The 18,513-nt window shown below is 42.2% G+C and overlaps 3 protein-coding genes across 5 annotated transcripts in view; 1 reads left to right on the forward strand and 2 right to left on the reverse strand.

Moving 5' to 3' along the window:
* si:ch211-176l24.4 lies at positions 1-3,224 on the forward strand. Its single transcript, XM_047595859.1, has 3 exons — positions 1-43; positions 954-2,258; positions 3,090-3,224. Exons 2-3 carry the CDS (start codon positions 954-956, stop codon positions 3,222-3,224), a joined length of 1,440 nt encoding a protein of 479 aa, XP_047451815.1. The 5' UTR covers positions 1-43.
* A 965-nt stretch (positions 3,225-4,189) lies between these two features.
* Positions 4,190-5,536, reverse strand: zgc:162634 (uncharacterized protein LOC555881 homolog). 2 transcript variants are annotated; one of them, XM_047597300.1, is made up of 3 exons: positions 5,269-5,536; positions 4,393-4,581; positions 4,190-4,323 (listed from the first exon to the last, which is right to left on the reverse strand). In XM_047597300.1, the coding sequence occupies exons 1-2, from the start codon at positions 5,469-5,471 to the stop codon at positions 4,437-4,439; spliced, it is 348 nt and encodes a 115-aa protein (XP_047453256.1). In that variant the 5' UTR covers positions 5,472-5,536; the 3' UTR covers positions 4,190-4,323; positions 4,393-4,436. The 2 variants fall into 2 exon arrangements, with proteins under 2 accessions (XP_047453256.1, XP_047453255.1); XM_047597299.1 differs by having other exon boundaries at positions 4,251-4,581.
* A 6,939-nt stretch (positions 5,537-12,475) lies between these two features.
* The window catches only part of galnt18a (UDP-N-acetyl-alpha-D-galactosamine:polypeptide N-acetylgalactosaminyltransferase 18a), a 139,201-nt gene continuing 133,163 nt past the window's right edge, over positions 12,476-18,513 (reverse strand). For both annotated transcript variants that reach the window (XM_047596632.1, XM_047596631.1), the window contains exon 11: positions 12,476-18,096. In XM_047596632.1, coding sequence (XP_047452588.1) covers positions 17,950-18,096 — 147 coding nt within the window. In that variant the 3' untranslated portion in view covers positions 12,476-17,949. The remainder of the gene's footprint in view (positions 18,097-18,513) is intronic.

Genomic DNA, 18,513 nt, shown 5'->3' on the forward strand with positions numbered 1-18,513 from the left:
TTTGAAGTTGATTTTGCCTACGGAGTTGAATTTGACCTCTGAGGTAATTATTCATTTATAAGTTAAAATCTTTTTTGTATTGTGACAATTCTTAGGTGTAGACGCTAATCTTTCTGAATTTGTGTTTAAAATTCGGAAATATGCGGTGAAAACGCGGAAAAACAAACAAAAAAGAGGCGAACGAAAACTAATTTTCAGTCAGTGGTTTTGCTAAAAGATATTATACATTTCTTGTTATTGCTCCAGTTTCCTGCTTAAAATTTGAAAGTAGAAAATTTAGAAGAATTTATCAGAGTTGTATGCGACTAATATTAAACCATTGGTTTCAGCGAACAGAGTTACAGCTCTTGGATACAATGTTGTAGGCGCCATTTTTAATTAACTTAAAACTATTGAAAATGTATCAACTTTATCGTTCTCTTAGCAAAGACAGTAAGAAACTTTTTAATACTGCGAAATTTGTTTTAAAAAACTCACATTACTTATAAATTAATTATATTTGACCAGTTAAACTACAGCAAATATAATAAGAAGACAACTTTGTACTCAAATAATTCGAAATAGGTCATTATGGACGCAACATTGAATATAATCTTAAATAATGAAGCTGTTAAGTTAATAATAATGTTAAGTAATAATGTGCCAGAGAGACAATAAACTCTATTTAAAAGGAGTTTTAAAGGGTTCAATTCAAATGTTCTCTGCTGTATAAATAAAATGTCCTCCTATCAGTTTGAACAGTATATCCATCATAATCTATTGTCTTTCCTTTGGTTAACCACTAAATAATATACAAAGCATCCCCAAATTAAGTGTTCTGATACTGATCTTTTAAACTGAGTCCAGATCTGATCTTAAATGTCCTAAAGTACCTCCTCTGTAGATTCCTACAGTCGCCGACTGGTATTAAACTGCACATTTTAAAAATGTACTGTCCTCTTTCTGTTAAACAGATGATGATGGAGTTTGAGGACGCAGATTTCTTCTTGGAACCCTGGACTCAGCACGTGAAAAGAAAAAGAAAAAAGGACTCCAAGAAGGCCAAAAAAGGACAAAAACAAAAAGCCGGCACGGCTGAGAAGACGCCCGAGAGCATCCAGAAGAAGAAGAAGAAAAGCTCCAAATTCAAGGAAGCTATGGGAGTAAGGAAAGAAAAGAAGAAAGAAAAGAAGAAAAAGAAGAGGTCAGCTTCGGAGATAGATGACAGTCTCATATTTACACAAAGAAAATCTACAAAGACGCTTGAAGCATCAGATCCGCGTCAGATTGAGAAACCAAAGCCCGACCATGTGACTCAAGACGCCTTGAAGAAAACCAAAAGGAAAAACAAGGTTATGTTTGATTTACCGCCCAAGTACATCGGTGTCAAACGTCCTAAATTCGTCTCTTCGTCGCCCAAAGAGAAGGAAGCCGTGAGGGGCGGCGAGAGCTGTCCACAGGTCACAGCGACAGAGAACGAGTCTCAGTGCAGCTGCGACGAGTACAACAGCCAGGACCTATTCATCACCCAGAAGACATTCAGAGCATCTCCCCCCCAGCCTTCCAGCGGCGAGGAGGGGGATGAAGTTTTCATGGCGTCTCCTCAAGGGTTCTCACAGCAAGGCAAGCGTTGGTGCTCATCACAGCTTCACGAAGACCTCCATGAGAACGTCAGAAAGTCAAATGAGCATGAACCACAAGATAAAAAAATACTTAAAAAGGAGAAACACATGGAGTTCAAAGCCAGACTTTCTCAGGAGAACAAACTTTCACCTTCCAGCGTGATGAATCCTTACCTGGATGAGGCAGTTGTTGTGAACCCCTCTCCAGATGTTGCACAGATAAAAACCTCTTACCATCCACACATTCACGAGTCGCCATTGGTTCCTTCGTCTGCAGTGAGCACTTCTACTCAAACGGAAAACTTCTTCACCGCCGAGCTCTCCTCCTACCTCAGCTTCTGCCTAAAAAGTGAGGAGACTCTACGTTTCGAGGACTTGAAACCGTTAGACCTGAGCCTGCCTCAGAGGGCGAGGAAAGACATCGGGAGACGTCTGTCGGTAATTACAGCTGGTGAAGGTGAACAAAAGTTCAGTGACCGGAAAACACAGGAGCCACCGGGTGAAATTAAAGGAACAGAGTTGAAGAAGAAGGTCTCTTTTGGAGCTGAAGGAACTCCGAGTCCCCAGTCCGAGTCTGAGGTCAAGGCCTCTGACACGACAACTTCCAGCGAGGACGACTTGACCTGGCGCTCTGGGAAGCTGGATCTGACCCAGGTGGTAGCACATGATCCTATTCACCGTAACTACAATAGAATAAATCACAAGTCTCTCTCTGATAGCTCTTACTTTTTCTTCTTTTTTACCATTTCCCTATTAGAAGATATCCACTTTCAGACGATGATGCAGTTCTCTGTGTCTCTAAAATGACTTTTTATAAAAACTACTCTTTTAATTTTCAATGAAATTCTTGTGATTCATCATTGCAGTTGCTTCTATAAAGTAGCAGTTGCAAATAGATGAAGAAAAATACAAATAGAATGAAATAATATCAAAAAATGGAAGATGAGTACAAACTAAACACACAACCAGGTAATTTAACAAATAGCAATTACAGCCCTTATTACTGGACAAAAGCATGACATGACATGTTCCTTCATCGTGGATTAATAGTACTAAGCGTCTATTAATCCACAGCTGAAAATAGAGGCAGTAATAAATGTATTCGACCACCAACATTTACTGGTTTCCTTTTTATTTAAATGACACTTCATTTATCTATCATTCGTGTTCACATAGTGGGCGCTACATGGGCATCCCCACCCTATAACAATGACACTCCTTGATGGCAGCAGTCATCCCCAGCAGGATGCAGCCTGACACAGAAACGCACACAAACAGAACCTAATCTCATGAAAAGGGGTTGACATTCAAGTTGGAAACACATCAGGAATAATACACAGTATTTTATGAAACTGTGATATTAGTGCATTTACTTGATTTAAGTGTCTCTTAGTTCTTAAATCACATAGTGGGTTTTGTTCTGTTAATAATTTTGACAGGAAAGTACAAAGAGAATAAACTGAAATACTTTATGTTGTTGGACTTCAGGTCAGAGCCGTCCAGATGAGACTCAACGAATCCTTCTTCTTCAAGACGAAAGGAGAGGGACATTCACCGAGGCCGGAGTCGCCGCTGATGAAACTCACTCAGGGCCGAAGCATCAAAACCAAGAAGAGGTCGTGAGTGGCTGTAACTGTGTCAACATCACCTCTATCAGACACTGTGTAACGTCTGGAACAGTTCAGTGTTTTAGTAGTTTGAGTTGAATCTGTCAGATTAGCACATAGTGAATAAACATCAGCATCTTTAAACAGCGTGCGGAGATAAATGTATACAAGACACAGCGTAGCTAGTTATGATAGATGTTAGAAAAAATAAATCCTCTCTGATCCAACATGAACTTGTGGGATAGAAAAACTATTTTCTCCTCACTTAATTTTGAAAGCTGTTGTTTTTTTTGTGTTTTTCATTTAAGGTTTAACATTTCAAGTTTTTCCTTAAAATCTGTTTTTATGTCATAAAGATAACAATCTGAAGTTTGTAGCTTTGTTCCGTCTGTATGAAAAACAGCCTTTTATCCATTAAAGTTTATTTATTAAAGGTCTTTTGAGTATTAACACAATACCACAGCGCCGAACAGTGTTCTGCATCGAGTTTTATTAAGTCAGTCTCTTTGGAAATATATAGATTTCTATGCGACACACAAAAACCTTTCATTCATCAACAGGAGTTTGCTCTGACTATAACATTGTTTCTAAAGCAAAGACGAAGTGCTCCCCCTAAACAATAAGTGCTGTAAAGTAAATTCATGTTTCATTCACCTCCCTTGTCTTTCTTCCTCAGCAGTGAGTAATAGCAGTAAAATAGCACGTTCCACTATCCATGCATAACCAACAAAAAGGCTCAGAAAATCCAGACACATCATAAATAGAAGTTTTAATACATTTTCAGCAATGCCAGGTGGATTCTTCCTGTCTTATTCCGGGGAAGGAAAGCCTAGTTGTGTCTGAAGAGTTTAATCCCCATCCAGCTCCAGAGGTGGAAGAAGACGTAGACGGGGATGGTGACCGGCAGCAGCAGGCTGTAGAAACACAGACTGTTGCTGCTGGTGCAGCCTTGAGGGAAGTTCTCATCCACGGTGGCAGAGTAGAACAAGCCGAAGAGGGACACTATCGGGACAAGTCCCACCATCATCGACAGGGAGAACATGCTTCCTCTGATTTAAAGTACTGCTGGTTTAAATGAATGTGAGGCGATCTATCACGCGTACAGATGCAGAAATGCTGCGCAGCGTTACTCAGTTTTACAGATGTTACCCAAAGTCTCAGTCTTATTCACTTCATTTACCAGAGTCTGAGTTTGACTGGATAAGCTGAAGAGGCTGTGGTGGGGTTTCTAGTCTTGCTGCGGTGTGCTCGATGTACCCGCGTCTTTCTGCAGGAGTCTGGCTTCCTGAGGGATCATGTTGGGGATGCCGTCGACGATGGGATAGGCGATGCCGAGCTCCTCGTTGATCAGCTCGTTGGTCTTAGCCTCGTACCTGGGGAGGGACAACATGATGCAGCCTTTCAGCACGCTGTTCTAAATAACATCACTACAGGAAGATTTTGTTTACCAAGAATGCAGAGGACAACATCGGCAGGCTGTGATAGCTGATATTTCAGTGGTGCTACTTTCCATCATATCAAATCATCTCGATCCAAATGATGTGACAGTGTAAAGAAAAAAATATATATAAAATTTAAAATGTAGATTTTACAGAAAGAATTAAATGTTAGTGATATGGCATCACATCCTGCATTTGTTGAGCAAGTTTTTCTTGTGGATGTATATGTAAAGTTATAGTCATAAAGTTACTGTTGATCTGGCATAACATTATGACCACCTTTCCTAATATTGTGTAAGTCTCCTTTGAGTTTCCACAACTGTTCTAGCTCATCAGAGAATGGACATTGGCCTTCTGAGGGTGTCCTGTGGTGTCTATCAGCAGGATGTTGTTAGTGGGGTCTTTGTTATCCTATAGGTTGGTCAATGTTATAAACTTCTCCTGTCAGTGGTCATAATGTTGTGGCTGATCCTCAGGATAAAAGATGTTTGTGTGGCAAGTTCTTCCGGGATAGAGAATGTGCATGATTCAATTGTGCAAACATAAATATGTGATGTTTTCTAATTGTTTTCGATCGATTGAATGATAATTGTACAACAGTTCTCTGTCTGCGTCTGTCACCTCAGCGGCTTCTTGGACAGCGGACAAACCAGGAAGTCCAGCAGGGACGCGTCAAAGGGCAGATGCGCTTCGTCCTTCACGTCCGTAAAACTCCTCGCAGACGCCGAGGTGGGACTCACACTCCGCAGTAACGCTCCGTGTCTCACATGACGGCCAGTGAGAACCGTTTCTGTCACCAGTTTGCGCAAAACATTCCTAAACATGACCAAAAACCGAGCTCAACCCGATCAACGAGCTCACCTAAACGCCCAACCGGAAGTATCAGAGAAGGTGTTACGCAAATACGACCCAACTTCCGGTTGACGGCTCGCCAAAGGTTCCGCTTGTTGCGGTTTCTTTTCATTAAAACTACTGGTACATGAAAATATAGTTTAACTGCTTAATTTATTTCACTATCTTTAAAATGCCGCATATAGGATTTTATATAATAATCTCGAAGTCGTTACTTTAATTTTACAAAAGCTTGTTTCCACTTTCGCCCGCATGGGGGAAGCATTGTATTGTTTAGCTCAGAGCCGTATATTAGCGAATATACGGCTCTGGTTTAACCTGGAACCTGGAAACTGGAACCAAAGACACGAAAAAAGATAATGTAATTAAAGATATAATATCAAAATACTCATGAATACTTTGTTCAGCTCGACTACACTCAACAACAAATTGCCCGGTCCATTTCATGACTAAATTTAATCCTTTCATGAGACTTTTGCGGTCAATTACATGCAGAATAATAAAAATTGCAGATAATAGTTGGACTAAGTGAAAGAAAACAAATGTAGACACACTGTGAACAGTTGCTGTTGGTGCTCTGGTTTCATTTAAGCCACACAGACGTCCCGAACATGATTTCCCAGAAGGTTATAGCTATACAATATTAAATATTGTCTGAGAGCCCGGTGCCAGCAGAGCCGCAAGCATTCCCTCATCCATATGGCTGAAGATATTGCTCTGAGACTTTCTTGGCAGAGCCCCAACTTGTTTTAAAACTGCTTCTAGCTGTAATATATCCCACTGCTCAATACATGACAGACCTGCTAATAAAGTATTTTTCCCCTCCTTCCTTTTCAGGCTGCAAGGACTTGAATACAGAAGTGTAGCACAATAGCTATACCTTCTTCTTTTTTTTTAACTTTTTTTTTGCTTTCTCATGAGGTATCCATCATTTATGACATGTTCCACACAGCACACTGAGGCTTGAACAATAGTTAGAGAGGTCAACATGCGCTGGAGCCAGAATGCAACACAAAAAGATTGAGTGCCTAGCCTAAAAGGAAACTAAAAGAGTGTGGTAAAAAGAGTAAAATCTTTGTGTGTCCTGTGTTTTGTGCAGATCAAAATTCCACATATAACTTGTGGCTGCTTGGTGCACTCTGAGGAACGTCAGGCGACTGCTGAAAATCCTAATTCTCTGATCTAATTTAACACAACATTGCTCTTGAGTGAGATATCTGAAAGGGACGTCATCCATGCAAAGAAAGCGGAGATTGGATAACGCTGCTTTGCATTCCTTTGGGGGCAAATGGCCGAGAAATTAAAATAAAAACGATCGTAGTGATATTTGAAATGACACAAATTGCTCAGAAACAACCTTGTAAGATCTATCTATCTATCTGGTTCATCTGAGGTGAAAGCAGCTCCCTGCAGTGGCTAGAAATAAAATATATAGCTTTCGGGCCCCTAAACATAAAGTCTAATACACTAAGACACTCTGCAAAGCTGAGGGTGAAAACTACGAGCTGGTTTAGAAGTTGATCTGTCCTCCAGGTTAGACTCTGGAGCAACACCCTGCTAGAGCATCTATCAGCACAAGCACCATATTACTAATATTTTCAATGGCGTTGTTCGACTGCAGCAAGTGTCAAGTTTTCTTCAGATTTGTGCAGAAAGACGCTGAGCTGCTGAGCCGGAGAGGATGGAGATAACGTCAGGACTCCCTCTGCTCCCGGTGATAACCTTGAGGAGCGCTGCGGCTGCTGCTGCTGCTGCTGCTGCCGCCTGAGTCACGCTGCCGGGCTGATGTTGGGTGGAGGCTGACTCAAGGAATAGCTGCTTCAGCCTGACGGTATGAAGTCAGGGTCACACACACACATAACACTAACTGTGGACAATCCTAGTTTGAAACCCCTGATCCTCAAACGACGAACTAGAAAAAAAAGAATCAGCTTAAAAAAAAAAAAAAAACAATACAAAAGTTTTAAAATGTGAGATAAAATAAGTAAAATGAGCCGACAATAGAACAGGAATATTGGATTTGCATGGATTAGTTTGAACAAGTGAATGTATCCAGCTCCAAAGTACTAAGAGGTTCACTGATCAGCCACAACATTATGACAGTCAAAAGGCCCATGTCCATTCTCTGATGAGCCACAACTGTTTTGTAGTTTTCAATTTAAGCTTCAACTTAACTAAGTAAGAAAATCTCAATAACAACTTATGATAAGTTATTAAGATCATTTATGAAACAAAACACAAAAGAAGAATTGTGCTGATAGACGGAAAACAAGCACATTACGCCTTGACTCAGGATATTTCCTCATAGTTTCAGATTTTCTTGCAGTGCGACCTGCAGCTCAGACTTGGCAGCCGCGTCCTCGTGTCTCTGCCAGGGCTGTTACAACACTAATAACTTCTAAGCTTTCTGAGCCGGGACGCGATCTCTCATAATCTCTCTGCAAACCAGCAACGTTGCTTCAAACTGCAGAGGAAATTCAAGGCTGCGTTGCACAAGGCCCGTCCCAGATTGTTAGATTTTCCCTCCATATTCTTTTGCATGCAGGAACTCATAAAAGACAGTGAAGAGATGCACTGGTCCCAGCGGCCTCTTTTCAAGCCTCTCTGTTGGTCCCTGGGAAGAGGAGGAGAGGGCACCGGTTGGAAGGCTGCGGTGGTGGGTGTCCTCGACAACGGCGCAAGGAGGGGAGCCTCTCATCGCCGGGCCCCACTCCTCTCCAGAGGTTGTCGGCGGAGCTTTTCATCTGGGCCCACGCTTTTCAAAGTTGCTCACCTGAGCAAGCGTTCAAGAGCTCCCGCCCTCCCTCTTTTGCTCTCAAGGAGCCGAGGACAGCGTCAGACTGGCCGGAGCTTTTGAGGGAGGCATTTGATGCTTCTTTTGTTCCCCCACAGCAACTCCTCCCCAAGCAGCTGCCACGGTGCACGGGCAGAGTCGTGCACGTTTCACAGTGATAGAGTGAATCCGTCGAGGCTGAACACCTTAAAACTAGACTTTCGCTGCATAATGGAGCAGCCCCTAATTATCACTGACCCATATACAGAGTCTGTGGTAATGCCAAACTCCCCCGGTTTCCACCATATTAATAAAGTAAGAGTTGACTTTTTTTTTTCTTCTAAACTTCAAAGTTCACCACTGATCTGCACACAGAATTAAAATGAAATAAACAGTTAATATGAGGTTTCCTCAAATTGGGATATCATGAAAGTGAAATATCGATCACATTTATCTTCAACCCCATCTGGGTAAAGTTCAAAAAGATTAAGTTTTCTGTAACAGACTCTGTGGAGCACTCGGAGTAATGAGGCTCAGTTAAGCACCAGGGGACGAGGAATTCAAAAAAAAATAAAAAATAAAAAGTGTAGCTGCTTCGAATTCATCTGTAGCGCTAGGTCGCAGAAATATGGGATTTGTCCCTTTGTTAGTGAATCAGCTCCATGTGCACAATCTATCCTGTAGGTCTGAGCGGTTAGCTAATGAGCCGTTCATGTACCACCGCTCATTAGCTCTGAACGGAAAAGTCACCTTCCCGCTAAAAAATGAAATCTAGAATCTGTTCTCCCTGGTGTGAAAAGATTAGATTAGATTAGATAGATAGATAGACTTTACTCATCCCGAGGGATAAATTGGCCTCAGGAATCGGGGTAAGTGGAGTTATGTTTTCGAAAGTGCATTCAAATTTCAAAGTTCACAACGGCTCTGCGCACAGAATCTTTTTTTTTTTGTTTGTTTAGAGACTAGACTAGACGTAGACAGACTTTAATGATCCTCAAGGGAAATTGCTTGGTCACAGTACAACGTGCTCTGCAAAACGAGAATTGAGGTTGATCATCGTCATCTTCAGCCTTGCAGGAGAGTTTTCATTTTGATATCGATTACATTCATCTTCAGCCGCATCTGGGTAAATTCTGTAGAGCTTAGGTTTGCTGTAATAAACCCGGTGGAGTACTTGGACTAATGAAGAGGAGGAATTCAGCCCAGAGTCGGTCAAAAAAAAGTGCGGTTGCATCGAATTTTCCTCATAAACGGCCCATTTATCTGTAGCACTAGGTCAAAGATATGAGAGACTTGGGCCTTTGTTAGTGAGGCAGCACAAACCACACGATCTATCCTGTAAATATCTGAAAAAGTTAAGTCCTCTAAAGTTCCCTTCTCGCTAAAAACTGAAATCGAGAATCTGTTCTAGCTGGTGTGAGAAGATGGTTCCTGCACATAGGGGTCGGGGGGGCACTTGCAATATCTTTGTATTATGTGAGTTTATTGCATTACGGCTAATACAAAAGAAAAACACGGCCTCAGGACTCGGCTGGATGCAGTTTACCGAACTGCAGCGATTAACTGAATTTCTAAATTCCCCCACTGCTCTGCGCACAGAATTAAAAGAATTAAAATGAAAAATGTTAAAGTAACGTGGTTCCCCCGTGTGCGGCCTGCAGGAGCTGATTCTGCAAAAAAAAAAAAAAAAAAGAGGGAGAGAGAATCTTTTTATTTTTTAGGAAAATGAGAATTCAATGTCATCTGGAGTCAGACTAGCTGAGCTCAGGTTTTGCTCAATTAGAAACAGAAGATTAGGCTCTTTTTTTTTTTCTTTTAAATTTCCTGCCAGGAGAGCTTCCATTTCCATGCTGAAATTTTTTGCTGATGTTGCATCTGCTGCCTAATCTGATAATCAGATCCCCGTGGACATCCTTCTCCTCTGGCTTCCTCGCCTCCTGTGGATCCTCGATCCCCCTTCTCTCTCCGCTTTGCCCTTCCCTCGTCTTTCCGGTGCTTCCTCTCCTCTTTTCACGCCTCCTCCGGTCGGCACCCTCCGCCACCAAGTGAACACGACAAAGCTAATGCGCCTGACTGATGGGACGGGCGTCGCGCCAGCCAAGCTTCCCCTCTCGATTAGGGCCTCTGTGGTCACCTGGCAGCCGCGTTAACGAAGTGCACCCTTCAATTAAGTCTCACCGGTTTGCTCGGCAGAGGCCCGGGCCAATGAGTCGTGAGCAAAGGTTGATGCTGCATCATTAGCGCTCCTCCCTTCCAGGCTTTAATCACTCAGCTGCCGTTTAGTGCTGCCGCTCGGGTCTCCGTTCGTGATCATGGCTCATTGGAAGCTCTGAGATTTGTTTATGAGGTGTTCATGGTAACTCCCCCACCCCCCAAACAAGGACTTTTATGACATTCATCCCAGAAAATGCTTTATAGCTCATAGAGGGAGAGCGTAAAGATGTTACTGTAATGCTGCAGGAACGCACTGCGTTAAAGGATGGACCCCCCTTTAGTGAAGATGCATCCTCTCTCGTTTAATGATCTCTGATAAAACATGGGTGGGAAATAAAGTAAGAGGTCTGGGCGAGGAGGAGTGGGAGGAAGAGGATAACGACGAAAGGAAAGAACGAGCCAGAGAAGGAGAAAGTCCGAGCTAACGAGAGAGTCGCATGTTTGCCTGGAGGTGATAATTAGCGTACCCCTCAGAGGCCGGGGAGGCCCCCACCCGTGACCCCGAGTTTATCGCCACTACAGAGAACAAACCGCTCCGCTGAGGGTTTATTATTTTCTCTTTGGTCTCTAGTGTTTTCCCTAGAGGTTCTTCCATCTTGCGAAGTCTTCCCGAGCCTTCAGACTGTCACGAAACACTGAAACGCTCTCACTGAAACCCAGCCTGGTGACATTTCTTTCGGGGACAGCGGCTCTAAAGCAGAAATGACTCACACGTATGGGAATTTTAAAAAGGTGACTGAAAGAAGAGCGCCTTTTAGTCGTCTAGAGCAAGTTTAAAGTTGATGAAGTCTCACATCTTTGAAGGGTGGAGGGGCTGCATGTCAGCGGGAAGTCGTGTTAGAGGAGGACTCTAGCCGAGTATCAGCCCTCTGAAATAAACTGAACTACAGTGTGCTTCTTTTCTTCGAAGCTGAAAGGGTCAAGGAGACATTTTCACAAAGCTTTGAGAGCGCATCAGGTCCAGTTGAAGTAAATACTCATGTCAGATCTCAAGAGGCCGGTGTATGTTAATTACCAAGCCTCATGTGTGCGTGCAAACCATTAGTGGGCCTGTCTTTGGTTGCCTAGGTAACCCTCCTGCATATTTCCTTCTCCAAATATTTAAACGTGAAACGAGCAGAAAGTAACTGAATATAAGTAGAAAAGAAAATTCTGTCAACAACGTGAGAAGCCAAAGTCATGAACATAAAACAGAGCTGTTCTCGGTTCAGGAGCAGCGTTTGTATGTTTGTTGACTTCCAAATTATTATTATTATTATCATTTATTTATTTATTTTTTTAAATATCCTTATGTTGAACAAATTAGTCTTGAGAAGTATTTTAATGATCCGCTTTGAGAACTACACTTGTGACACATTTCAAATTAATGGGGGCAGATCATGATTTAACCTCCTGAGACCCTACGTCCTCATATGGGGACATCATGTTTTAGGTATGTTGTAGCTTATTCTGCTTCATTTAGACCTGTTGTCCTCACAAGGAGACACCTTTGTCTACCATGTACTGGTAGCGAAGGGTCAATACACTTGTTTATTTATGCTTATTAACTTTTCTAGTTTGATATGGCATGAAAATGTAATAAATTCACAAGTACTCATTTGAGGACATTGGGATTTCATAGTCATAGTTTCATTGTTCATCCCCTTAATTTATTTCAAAAACTACTCCCAGTTCAGACATGGTCATTTGTTTAATTTTCCCCACACAAATTAAAATTTCTTTAAATGCACATTAACATAAATCCTATATATTTTAGTAAAAGGTAAGGGATAGCTTAATATTGAATGCAAAATATTAATAATAATGTATATTTAGACGAGTTTAATAAAGAACACATATAATAGGTAGGGGGTCCCTACTTAATCTCTCCATCAGTTTGGGGGTTGAAGACTCCTGCATTAAAGGCATCCTGGATAAATATTCAAGCGTTCCACTTCCTCCCAATGTAGAAAATGTGCAAAATGATATCAGTCACTAAATCCACAATACTGAAACAAAAAGCTTTAATACTCCTAGAAATGTCAATCTGACAAGTAAATGAACATCATAAGGTTGTTTTTGCTGCTCATAATCTGCATCTATATGGAGACGTTCATTTAAACCTGCAACATGATGGAACACGTAAAGCATAATGAGATTACTGTAAATCCATTACATAAAATGTCTCGCCCCTGAGCACCTCGGAAGCAATGAATCGCACGCAGCATCCGCTTCTTTTTTCCCTCCGTTTCCCGGTTTTTAAAATAGCGGCATGAATCGTGAAATGCGCGCGTGCCGGCAACGCGTGCATGCAAATGAATGCTTTTATGAGACAGTGGGAGAGTAAACAGCAGCGTTACGAAGATTTATGTCAGCGGAGCTCAGAGTTCATCTCATGCATGTTTCATGACGGCAGACTCGAGAGTTCAGCGGAGACGCTCGGGGATGAGGCCCGAGCTCCCGCTCAGAGACCCGCGTCTGTTTAAAGCTGATCTAAAATTTAGCAGACGCGCGCAGACACCTCAGAGCGGCGCGAGATGAATGAAGCTTCAACCGTTTTAGACTCGATGCTGGTTGGATGAAATGTGGAATATTCTCCTGCATCTTATTTGAGTGATACCTGCAGAGGCTTGAGACCTTGAGACGACTTTTCCTCATTTTGAGATTTTTGCAGTACACACCGATCAGGCATAACATTATGACCACCTTCCTAATATTGCGTAGGCCACCAAAACAGTTGTGACTCATGGACATGGGCCTTCTGAGGGAGTCTGGAAACAGAATGATGTTAGTGGGTGTCTTTGGTTCCTGTGGGTTGAGGGGAGGGGTCTCTGAATTTTGAGGCCAGGTCAACACATTGTGATGTTCTTCACGTTTTTTTTGGAGTTGTAAAACGTTTGTGCGTGTTCCTGCTGCCTTTAAGGAGTGTCACTGCTATGGGCTGGGCGTGCCTGGTCTGGTCTAGATGGGGGGTACATCACATGTCTTAGTAACATCTCAAGGTCCAAAAGTTTCCCAGACAGTAATTTGTCACAAGATGCTCCTGTCGGTGGTTTTAATGTTGTGGCTGATTGGTGTACATAATCAGTGCTGTGGGGAAGAGGTTAAGAGGGGGATGATGCACAGCAGTTTTTGCATTTAAAAATGTATTTGCTTATATTCAGTTTCCAGTGAAGCTCTAGAATATTTTTAGAAACATTGTGAGAACTACTTTGTAAAATGTCACGAAGGCATTTACACTTCCCACTGACTGAATATTCATCATTAAAATAAAAACAAGTCACACAGAGAGGGTGGGTTTTATTCTTTTTTTTTTTTTTTTACTATTGGTACTTACAGTATAAATATCTGGTTTTAAATACACTAATAAAATAGCTTGGACATTGTCATGAGTTGATAAAGTAACAGCTTCCCAAAAATTGAGATACTTTTAAAAAATTCAGGATCTGCAAACCTGAGCCACAAAATAAATAAAATACATAAATAAAGAACAGAAGGTCGACACAAGGTCTGGAAACCGATGCTACACAGTAGCTGATAGAAGACGCGCAGCTCCAGTCGTCCACAAGTGAGCGCCGACTGCAAATGAATAAACCTGTGAGCACACTGACACGTTCGTCCTGCTTTTGTCCTGAATCGTTGAGACAGGACAGGATGTTGGGACACGCTGGAGATTGACGGCGAAACCAGTTTAATCAAAACGGACTGTAATTGTAGAGTAAATAATTTAGCAGCAGTTAAGGAGAACGTCCGATCAGCAAAAAGCTACATTTACCCACACATGAAGCGTGGGTCTGCACACTTAATACAGACATATTTCTGTACAGGCAGTGGGACATTTTAAGCGCAGACAAATTAAGAATTAAACATGCAGAGAAATTATTAGTAATTTGGGTTCCAAATTATGACAAAACAAGAAAAATAAAGGAGGAGGAAGAAGAAGAAGAAGGGATATTCTTTTTTTGTTGGCGCAATTCTCTGCCAGCAACACTTAGCTGCTGATGTGGGAAAAAGTTTTCCTGTGTTGAATTATTACCTGCATGAAAATATGTAAATCACAGCAAACTATATACGATTATAAAATTAAACATACACACACACTCACACAGTGTTTCTAATGACTCCAGGACACAGTCTTTAGAAATCCCTCCTCAGATGCTCATTCCCATCTCTGTTGGATTATGTAACATCCACCCGTTGTGTTCCATCCACTCCTTCTGTGTTACTCATCGTTATGATTCACCCCGTGTGGCGATGTCCTACATTTCCCACGGCGCCCCATGTTGACCTTGTTGGAGCTGCGTGGGCAGACAGTGGATATGTCAAGCTGAGTCCCATTTCAGGGGCCGCCCCCTAATAGGACTAATGGGACGCATCCAGGCCGAACCTGAACATGAGATGAGAGAATGGAGGATTCATCAAAGTGTCAGGATTATATTAAACGTTGGCCAAACTTTCCTTTAGTAGCCTTGTTTCCAATTAAGTCTCAAAGGTGAACCCAGATGAACAGAAACTCTTTATCCAGATTGTTTGAATCATGTAGCACTGAGAGAAAATTAATCTAAAATGTGGGAACTTTTGTAGGGGACCTATGCGGTAAATTAATGCCGTTGCTATGGCGACAGTCCAGACCCCAAACAGACGCAGTGCCGCAGGCCGCAAGAGCTGTGATTGGTTCGCTTGGTAGTAGCGTATTTCCGGCTGCTTCTCCATCTCCACAATTTTCAAATTGATTGTTTTGTATCAATAAAGACAGAACACATCGAGGAAACTGATGAGGTTCGGAGATACACATATTTGTGCGACTCGTGTTTCACAAAATTTTTGGTGAAAGTTTCGGTTGTCATTGTTAAAAGTGAAGCAGGAAGTAGAAACAAAAATTAACCAGACCTTCAAAGCCTTCTCTACAGTCCTAAACTTTATCACTGACTTACATTTTAGCATTTTCAAATTAATCTTATTAAATTACTCCCAATAGCCTATGCTTTTTCGTTTAATGTGTTAACTCCAATCACATTTCAAGTTCATATTCTTCTCTTCTTCTTCTTCTTCTCCTCTGTGGCGTACGGTAGCGTCATCGTTTTCACATCCTCTGATTGGACGGTCAGAGAACCGCCCCGTTGAAGCCAAGCTAGCGATTCATGTTCAGCTGCACAAGCAAATCGTCCTCATTAACGTTTTGGTAGGTATCTGTTGAACCCATGGTGGATCAGGAGAGGCTATCACTTTGGTTGCAAACCTTCTTAAAAAGACATTTTCACAGCAGACTTTGAAGGAAAAGCTGGATATTGTGTGGAAAGGCCTTCCAGCCCCAGAGTTAGCTAGCCTGACTCCATTTTCAGGTCAGCAACTATGAGAGCTATGAGAACTCTAAATTGTTTCTTAAGTTCTGGTGAGTAAATTAATTGTATTTGCATCTTTTGGGCATATTTTTTTTTTTTTTTTACCAATTTTGGGTCGACATCGATTGTCCATCCTTGCTTTTGCTGGGTGAGTTTTTTTTTTGAATTGTTCTGTGAGCTTCTTGCTTTAGTAATGGTATTCATCTCACTGTATGAGATCTACGATACAACGTCCTTTTTTGTGTATATATGATGTTGATGGTTTCTATAGCAGTGCCGTCATAACAATCATGTTAAGTGTTGTTTTGAATAAGGTTGGAAGTCGTTGAACGTGGAAAATGCATTGATCAGATATTAGTTTTAGCTCTTCAGTAGAAAAGAAATTTTCGTTGACAAATATTTGACAAACACTGGTGAGAAGTAATATCTTATTGTATGGGAGCTGGGTTCTGCTCAGTGTTTCTTTCTGTTAAAGGGGATTTTGTTTCCTCATCACCATCACTTTAAGCCAGATTTATAGTTCTGCGCGAGATCTAAGTGCCACAAGTAAGCCGCAGCTCCAAGGTGCTGTGCAAACCACTTAAAATCGAATGGAAATTAAAAGCCATAGGACTTGAGCCTGTCCATCATACTGAGGGCAGGTAATCAGAGCAACTGACATGAAGTGATGAAGAGCATGTTCGGGCTCGTGTTGAAGGAAAGCAGCGCTGTTCAAATCTTTTCATTTCTGAAATTCAAAAAGAATATCTTTGAAAGAGGACGACCCTGGAATGGTGAATATTTCAGCTCCTGTGCACATTCAACTCACACCCACGCAGGCATTTTCAATTATTCTGCTCGATTAGACCTCATCTCAGGGCTGTGTGGGAGTTAACATCTACGTACTACGTTAAACCGATTTGATCGTGCCTTCCATGGTAAGACAGGTGAGGCTTTCGGTCGCATCGCTCGTCTCTTTGAGAACTCAAGGTCTCTGCTGATCTGCCTATGCCGACTGATCAATTGTTCTTTCGAGCTGAAACCACAAAATAAAAGCAACAAGATAGATGAAGGAGCTGGGTGAAACTAAAACCTGTCAGATAAATATAACTGAACACTTAAAATCTGAAATGCTGCTCTGTAAATAACCTGAACATTTTACAGAGTTTGGTTGGAGGCTAGTCCACAGCTTCTTATGCAGAAGGAGTTTGTCTGGGAGTACTTTTGAAATCCTGGCTGCTGCTGCTGGAGGTCTGATGTGCTTTCCTTGAAATCAGACCAATCTTTGAGGTGTGCTTCATCTTCTCCAGCACCAACTGTTGCCACATCACTTTCACTCTTTCGCCCGAGGTGTTACAAGAGATTGCAGGAAGTCTGAAAGCTTCTTTTCTGGGATGAATCTCCGGCAAATGCCCCTCTCTCCTGCCAGCGCGATCGACGACTCCGCTTCTGATCCAATTAATTCCCGAGCGCGCTCGGTAACTTCTGAGGGATAAGAGTTTCCATCGGGATGCCAGTTTGAATCACTTGGTGGTTATTCTTTCTGTCCTGCCTGCGCTCTGAGTCGATCCTGTCTTATATAATCTGGGGGAACAAATCGCCCGCTTCGCTTTGAAACATGTCTTGAGCTTTGTCTGGAATGTGTCCTGTCCGTCTGCACACAAACACACTGCGGCCGTAGTTTTATGGCGGCAGAGTGATGAGAGTGAAGGTGTTCAGGGCCCATTTTAAAATAAAAATGCGTCACAGCCTTGCTCCTGCAATTACCAGACTGCTTACACGATTTCACGAGCCCATCCCCTGGAACAGGCTGCTATATTTCTCATTTCAGTTGCAGAGTGGGAGGTTTTAAGAGCCCTGCTCCGTCTGTGAGTGTCTCTTCTCTCAGGTCGTCGGTTATAAAATGGTTGGTAGGTTCCTGATGGTCCATGTCTGATTGAAGCACATCGTTTCCTGTGCAGAACCTTGTTAAAAATGAGTCCAGTATCGAAACTTTGGATACTCAGTTTGCTGCTTTGATCAGCACGCTAGTCAACGTCTAACAGGAGTGAAACTGGAGGAACATGATGGTCCATCCCAGATCTGGGCCCTTTTGGTTTGATCAGTTCGAAGTCCCCCTCGCAACGACAAAGCCGCTCAAGTTACTGAGAGATGTCACCGGGTTCACTGTGGCAGGACAGTCAGTATGTTAGTGATGGTCCATTTCTGACCGGTGCAGTCCTGGATGGCCAGCTGGAAACTGAACTCTGACTGTCGGCTCTCCACCAGCTCCAGGCAACGCTGAGACTCAATGTTCTGGATGGATCCGCCCTGGAGACAGAGGGGGGACGGAAACAAGGTGAAGGAAAACTAAATAGGTCATAACAAGGTATCTTGAATTACAAATATAATGTATGAGAAAAGAGTAGCAACTGGCCAATCCACACAAGTACAACAATATCAGAATATGAGTCTGTTAACACACCTTTTGGATTTCATTATGCAGTGTATTTCAAATTATACAGAGAAAAACCATTCGAATAGACCTCAAACCAGTCAGAGCTATCTTGCTGTCAACGAACTGATCTGCTACTTGGCTGTTACTCTTCTGTCTATCACAGTATAAAGGCATCCAAATGACCTGATTGGCCCGGCAGATCTTACCCTACCCTAAGACATATTAACTGTTTCTACAGTGTTAAAAGCTCCATAGGATCTTCATCTTCATGCATCGTTAGAAAAAATAGC

This window comes from Mugil cephalus, chromosome 10 (assembly GCF_022458985.1).
Source record: "Mugil cephalus isolate CIBA_MC_2020 chromosome 10, CIBA_Mcephalus_1.1, whole genome shotgun sequence".
In the NCBI taxonomy this organism is placed as follows: Eukaryota; Metazoa; Chordata; class Actinopteri; order Mugiliformes; family Mugilidae; genus Mugil; species Mugil cephalus.